Here is a 7,897-nt window from a genome sequence, read left to right as displayed (position 1 = left end):
AGACATAATGTGGATTTCACAACACTGGACATTATATTCTTCATTTCCAGTTAATACTTGTACAGCTGCTGTTATTGTGTATTTATTTATTTATATTTCTTCATACATTCTTATATAGTTCTATATTGTGTATGTTGTTGTACAGTTATTTTATTTTCAACTTTAATTTATATATTTTATCTTATTCTTTCCCAGTTAAATTTACCCTTCATTCTAATTTGTGTTGTACAGTTATTTCATTTTTAACCTTAATTTATATTTTATTCCTTCCTAGTTAAATTTACCCTTTTTAATTTTTCATATTTATTTCCTATCTTATTCATAGCCTTTTCCTTTTTTTTTCTTTAGGTCACGAGCAGTTGTCCAAGCATTTCACTGCATATCGTACTGTGTATGACTGTGTACGTGACAAATAAAATTTGAATTTGAATTTATTTTTTATTGCCTCAGTAGTTGGGATAATGGGCAATGAATATGACTGAACATAGGGAATGGGAGGAGCTGGTGACAGCATGAAAAGTCAAATTCTGTTGACAGCCAGAATAATTACAGTAAACATTAGAGACTGTTCATTTCTTTGTAAACAAACATGCAAACAGCAGGGCCTCATATAATATTTTCTCCCGCTCTTGTTGAACAGCTGGGTGGAAATGCTTAGAGAAGAGGAGCTAATGCTACTATCTTTTTATATTTTATGTTGTTTTTATGTTGTTTTAGTGCAACACTGGGGCCGTGAGAGCACTGCAGTTTCAAATTCTGGTGTATTATCTGTACATATGAGTTTTGCTATTAGGCAATAATTTTCTACATGGAAAGTCTGTATAATTAAAAGAAAGCTTTCTATACAACTTTGTTTTGCAATGTGAGCTTTACTTCTAATTGTAGAAGTAAATACAAATATTTTTTCTCTTATACTCGGTTTAATTCTGTTGAAAAGAGTGTCCCATTGGCAAAGCTAGTTGGTTTAGGCCTTTATTGATTTTCACATTATCTCTGAGCTGCAAACAGAAGCACTATTTAGGAAGGAAATAAATCTCGAACAGAACGAACTCTGAGAAATTCAAACATCTTCCTTCACAAGTTGGGAATGAGGTGAGAGTGATGAGAGAAATAAAGAGCTTCATTAAACACGTTATTGGGATAAATTCCTTTCACCCTCTGTGCAATACACAGTCAACCTCACACAGGCACAGACACACACAGCGCACACTGTGGACACAGGCTGAGTACACACATGAAATGAGCACTACAAACCTTGGGTACATTTGAGGGCTTCAGATATATAGAGTTACTTAAGGTTATTGTTGAGTGTTAGTAAAAGGCGTATACGTGACAGGCGTACTCTCTGACTTGAAATGTTTCTGAGGCCAAGGCGAGAGGGCCAGGTAGGCAGCCAAGATCAAGGAATGGACCCATCAGACCAGAATTTTTATATGTAGCAAAGAGTAGCACTTTCCATTATGAAGGACATTTGAAATAGCAGGGGTGGCTTAGCCCAGAATACGAGCCACTCTTCCACGGTACTCATGTGGCTCTGGGGCACACCACTTCTCCTGGTTGCCTGGTCCACGTCTTTGCCTTTCACCTTGAATCATGTACGCTGAAGGCTGTACTTTCCATGTCTCACCTGTGTGGACAAAACAAAAAGACAAAAAACAAATCAACTGTTAGACAGCCTATATGTTTGTCAGCAAGCTGGCTTTATTGTCCTTATTAATGTCGCAATAAGGACATAGCTAAAGTCTTGTTTTCCTGAGCGAGTGATTCCGTATCCTTTTCTGAATTGCCTCCAACACTTTTATGGCATACAAACATTAGATTCATTCAGAGACTATAAACTGCCCAAAGACTGATTATTTTTATTAGTCACTTTCCCAAGGAACTTTTGTCTCAACTCCTGAGTCTGCCTTTTCTCAGCCTTTTATTGTTTCAGTTTTGAACTCAGTCAGTTAGCTGTCCTATCCCATGTGGGGTTACACCAGAGCCTGTGCCTAACCCTGCACTCATCCTTGCTCCAATGGTCAGGGTGGTCAGGACGCAGTCTATTGTTGCATCCGTACCTGTTCCTCAGGTGAGAATGACTACTGTCCATCTAACCTCTGCACCCACACTCTCCCAGGGTAAGGGAATCCTCCAGTCACCAGAGGAAGCAGCTGAGTTCAACCCCTGACTATGCATCCAGAGCTGTCAGAGTATTCAGAACACCTAGAGTTCCCAAGGTACTGTAGGAGAAATATCAAATGACAAACATAGACTCAGCAGAGACGTAAAGCTTCATTTTATCTTGCAAGAGGACTAACAGCATTCAGAGTCTATGCAGAAACCTGAATTGGGGAAGTCTGTCACTCTTTTATACACTTCTCCTTCCTAGATGAAAATCATTGTTCATTGGTGTACTAATAGACAATCTAATGACTTTTATTTTACATGGAAGTCATTCCTAACTGTCCTTTCCTGTCTCATTTTCCAATTGGCTGTTCGCCGAATTACTCTTCAGGTTGCTCCTCAGTTTCAGGTGTGTTCCCAGTCAGAACTGGGAAGAAAAAAGAAACATACTGTTGGCATGTTTTGCCAACAGTATGTGTGGATAATGATGAGTAAAGGACAAATACATTCACCATGCAAAAAACGAAACAAAACTGTGACACAAAGATCAGGTGATGTATCTCTTTGTTGAGTCAATGTGCATAATTAAACAGCAGTGGAATTTTATCTGGGTGGAGGTAGAAAGGTTGTTATAAAGTGAAATACAAGAAAGCATGGAGCTAAAATAAATAACAGTGTATTTTTAGTGTGTTTGTTCCTGGTTTTGAGTCAAGATACAGAAACAGTATATAAGTGCTGGTGTCAGGTTTGATCAGCACCTCCACACTTGAAGGCTGAAGTTACAAGCTGATGCTGATAAGAAGGAAGATAAGGTATTATATCAAAGGCTTGCTGGAAACTGTCAAATTACTGTCTATCTTTTCTTTAATAAACTACCAGCCACTTTAAATTTTCTGATTTGTGTAGAGATACTAACATCACCATGAAGCTGCTGACTGTGTCTACACTTCTGTGCGCAATGGTGGCTCTGGGCACTGCTGCTAGTGAGTATTCCAGTATGCTGTGCATCATCTATACATCTTATGCATGAATATATTAAACTGAAAATGAATGACCAAAATCAACATTTGCTGATGTAATTTGTTTAGCACGTCGGGGTAAAGTGGCCAGTAATGGGACAGAGGCATTAATTCCAGCAGGTCACCCAAACTAATCACATTTTTATCATTCTGAACAGAAGAAGAGTACATCAGCTTTCCTCTGTCAGTTTTACATAAATTATTTTTCATGTATGATGGACAAGTACATTTATAGCTAAAAAAAAAAGTTAATCTTTAACACTTACAAATATTTTTCATGAATTTATATTTTAACATTTTTTTCTTATACAGTAAAGTAACTCAATAATCTTTGATTGCCTTCAGGAGGACATTATCTTGAGAAGAGAGCAGCATCTTGTCCAGGTGGCTGGACTCAGTATGGGAATCGATGCTTTCTCTACAATCACGATCAAATGACTTGGGCTCAGGCGCAGGTAAAGGCAGTGGTCTAAATTTATCATTTATTCTTTGTGAAATCTTAAATCTTTCTGTTTACGTTGTCATTTCTATGAACTCTGTTGATTTCCATTGTAGAGAATCTGCCTAAACATGAATGCAAACCTGGCATCTGTACGCAGCTACGACGAGTATCAGTTCATTCGACGCGTCATATCTAGTGCCACTCATGAAAGTGGACTAACATGGATTGGTGGCTCAGATGGTCAACAGGTATAATTTCACTTATCATTATTCAGATGACCCTTCCCCATTAGCAAACACTTGGTGACAGAGGCGAAGAAAAACATTTTTTAACAGAAAGAAACCTGAGGCAGAACCAGGCTCAGGGATTAGCACACATCTGCAGTAGATAAGGAGGTCTTTAAGATCAGATGGGATCTGATTTTTCAAGACTTTTAAATTCATTCTTGATAGTATTGTCTATAACTGCACATTTAGAACTTGGAACTGTAGCTTAATTTTAAGTGTATTCTTGTCTGCTTTTTCTGTTTTCTAGGAGGGTTACTGGTTTTGGATCGATGGAACCTCTTTCACATTTACGCAGTGGTGTCGGGGAGAACCTAACAACCATAGGGGAAACGAGCATTGCTTGCTGGTGAATTTTTCAGGTAAACCTTCTGTGAAATCCCTAAAAGTACAATGTATGAGCACTGTAAATGTTAAAGAAAAAAAGAAACAATACCCACAATTCCCCAAATAATTTTTATGCATTTAATGTGACAAACAGTAATGTGTGACAGAAATGTAAAACAAGTAGTGTCATTTATTTTTAACAAAGACAGCAGTTCAATTTTTTATCATATTGAATATTTACATAGTGTTTTGATGCAGCAGTAAACACATGTGGTGCTACTGTTATACAGAACAAAATATTAAGATTATTAATCATTTCTCCTTGTGATTATGATTTCAGTTCATTCTGATTTTATCTACTTACAGGAAGCAAGTGTTGGAATGATGGGACATGTGACAGCCGATTCCCATTTATTTGTGTCAAGGCCATCTGATGATTCCTGGGCTGTCATGAAGGTGTGGCCCACCTGACGACAAAGCAAATACTCTAATATATCACAATAAGAATCTGGTTCTGATTTGATTTACTTCTTTTCTTTTACTGTAATGCTGCATAAGGAATGAAGCGACACGTGACATAAACTGGAGGATCTCTTTTATCAGGAGCAAATTGCATGTGTACATGAAAGAATGCTTTTAGCAAAACTTTGTTTCCCAGAATGAATTGTTGTTTCTCATCTTCTTCATCATTAAAATCTTAAGCATTGAATCAAACTGGTCTGTGCATTTAAATGCTTAATACTCATGAGTGTACTCTTAAATTTCACATACATCTGCACTGTAAAATCTAACTAGTTCTCTGAGCTCAAAAAAAACAAAACATATGCAAACGTGTTGCCTAGAAAAAAAACTAACACTTACTTAAGATGACTAAGTTAGGACAACTTAATCATTGTGAGTACAAAGGACCAGAGATGACTTATTTTTTTCTGAGTGAGCAATACTAATTGTTTAACCACTGAAAAAGATTTCAAATTTAAAAAAATATATTTTGTGGTAGCTTACTAGTTTCAATTTTGCTTATGTTTTATCATCCTTGAACTTGAGATTTGTAGTAGAACACTTGAACACTATAAACACTATAAGTATAGCCAGGAAAAATTAACAGCACTTCTTGTAATGCAGTTAAACTCAGTCCAACTGTGATTTTCAAATGCAAAAAAGTATATCAGTAAACATCCTGGACATTGTTCTGCTCAATAACAAACAAGTATATTCCTACTATTGTAGCTTGTGCTATTTAATAATACCTAAAATAATTACTAAATTTGCATTTGCATATCTTTTGTTACACAATTGAAAACTTTAAAAAAAACTTTAAAGTATTTCTCACCCTCATGCACTAGCTCAGGGTCCCTCGACACTGCAGAATGCTAAAAGAAAGTTCATGAGTGGAAAAATTAAAGAAATGATAAGCTGTCAGCTGACCATAGTTGGTTTTAGTACATAAATATTGGCTTGACTGTATCTGGTGGGGCCAGGAACCATTTTGACAATATTAGCAGCACTAAGTCTACCCTGTTGTTGGAGTTGCGCAAGGGACCGTGATATCTTTCCATTCTGAAAGGAATTGTGTCTGCTGGTGCTTGAGAGGCAACAGCAGGGCCACCACTGTCATTCTTATCACATGAGAATGAATCAAAATCAGGGTCCTTCTCAACACAATCCTCTGTCTCTGACACATTCTCCTCTGTGTCACTTTGACTGTCAAAGAGTTGTGCCAAAACCTCACTGACAGTAAAGCTTTTCCCAGAGGACATTTTTTTTAGAGAGCATACAGATTGCAAAGTACACAGTGCGAGTAATGATTTAGATAGAAGGCTCCCTTATTTGGCTTTAGCTGTCAATGTCCTTGCTGAAAATTCCTGCCCACATTCCCCCTCACAAGAAATATCCACTCTGATACTTGGATGTGAACAACTCGCAAGCCACACTGTGGCAAATATCATAGTCCTCATGGGAATGTTGTTGGAGGCTGTGGAGAGCCGGTCCAGCCATCGCCTGCAGCTGCTGCTTCCGCTGGCGGCTCTGGAGAGCCCTTGGTTCTTCTTACCTTGCCTTTCCCGTGTTCTGTGTGTTTTTTCCAGTCAGTCATGTCTCAGTGTCATGTCTGCGTTTCCATGTCTGTCTTGAATTTCCTGTTTTACTTTAACAGTCATGTGTGAGTGTATTCAGTTTTAAGCCCTCGCTGTCTTGTCTCATCAGATTTGGTTCAGACTAAGTTAGGGCAAGTTGTTCATTATGAGTACATGATATTAAGATAACTTGATTTTTCTGACTGAGCAATACTAAAGGAATTCCACTGACATAACATTTTTTAATGTAACTGTCATGGTTCTAGGTCATTTTGACCCAGCATTTTCAGTTTCTTGTATTTTTGTATTTATCTGTATTATGGTTTATGTTCTGATTCTTTAGTTATCTGAATATTATAATTCTATGTTTCAGTTTGTTGTGGTTTAGGGTTTTGTTTTTAGGTTTTGTGTCTTGTGCCCTCGTGTTTAGTGTAGGTTTAGTTCAGTGTCAAGTCTGTGTCTGAATTGTTTCTTGTTTCCTATTTTACTTTGAAGGTCCATGTCTTATTTCATTGTATTCAGTTTTGCTTCCCCCCGTCTTGTCAGGCTTATCAGGTCCCGCTGTGTTCCCCACCTGTGTGTAATCTCCCTGTGTTCTTCTGCGTGTATTTAAGTCGTGTCTACTTTTGTGCTGATTGCTGGTCTGTCTGTGTATCAACCGTGTGTTCTCCCTGCTGTCAGCCTTCATGTGCCATCGCCCACCTTCCTTTGTGTTCAGGTTTGCTGTTTAGTAGTGATGGGCAGATGAAGCTTCATGAAGCACTGAAACTTTTCATCCAATTGGTTCATCCCAGCGCAAAGCTTCTTGAAGCTTCATTTGCTCTAGCAGGACACCTACTGGACGTAAAAATATTAGTTGGCATGAATTTGAAGAGTGTGGCCTTTTGCACACAGCCTGTAAATGTCAACAACAAAAGCAGTGTGTAAAACATCTATATTGTAGTGATGGCAGTATACTGTGTATATTTATACTGGCAGTATGGAAAATGATTATTTGGAAATGCTTAAAATGGAAACAATCATTTACTGTGAGGTGAGGTGTGGTTGGGGTGTGGACAGTGACAGTGACATCAATGACTTTCTGCATCGTTTCTGGGATGCTTAGGACTATTGCACTGCTGGAAATAGTTTATTTTGATGCATATGCTGCTTTTTTGCAAATTTGCAGTATAATATTTATTTTCGTTTTTCCTGCAGTGTATAAAAATTGGTGTATTTCAAAAATAAAACTATGAAGACACTCAAAATAAATTTCCTGTGGTGGGAAACTATTTTGTGCTGCTTTTTTGTATTTACAGTTTTGAGGGATAAGCCTCTTAAATTTCTCTAACTAGAAATATATGTTAAAAAAACAAAAACGATTTTCAATTTCTTTGTAGTTTATTGCACTTTTTTGCAATTTATGTAATTACTATGCACTTAATGCATGCATATTATTAAAATTTGGGCTATAATGGTTGTATTGATGTATAGCAACTTGAAATGCTCCCAAAAATGGCTCCACAGCATGTAAAAATATAATATAAGCTCTGGCGGACTTGGTTCTATGGTAGGTCTTAAAGGGTTAATACAGCTTTTTTCTTTCTTTTTCTCTTTTTTTAAGCCAGTTTATTCATTTACCAGTTTATTCATTTACCAGTTGAT

The 7,897-nt window shown here is 37.2% G+C and overlaps 1 protein-coding gene across 1 annotated transcript; it reads left to right on the top strand.

The window, feature by feature from the left end:
• Nucleotides 1-3,025: 3,025 nt before the first annotated feature.
• LOC146713600 (ladderlectin-like) lies at nucleotides 3,026-4,881 on the top strand. Its single transcript, XM_085452686.1, has 5 exons — nucleotides 3,026-3,089; nucleotides 3,471-3,580; nucleotides 3,681-3,815; nucleotides 4,102-4,213; nucleotides 4,545-4,881. Exons 1-5 carry the CDS (start codon nucleotides 3,029-3,031, stop codon nucleotides 4,610-4,612), a joined length of 486 nt encoding a protein of 161 aa, XP_085308812.1. The 5' UTR covers nucleotides 3,026-3,028; the 3' UTR covers nucleotides 4,613-4,881.
• The last annotated feature ends 3,016 nt before the right edge of the window (nucleotides 4,882-7,897 follow it).

This window comes from Copadichromis virginalis, linkage group LG3 (assembly GCF_057382275.1).
Source record: "Copadichromis virginalis isolate Kocher_CV1m ecotype Utaka linkage group LG3, C_Virginalis_male_GT1.1, whole genome shotgun sequence".
Classification (NCBI taxonomy): Eukaryota; Metazoa; Chordata; class Actinopteri; order Cichliformes; family Cichlidae; genus Copadichromis; species Copadichromis virginalis.
This window is presented reverse-complemented; position numbering and strand designations above follow the sequence as displayed.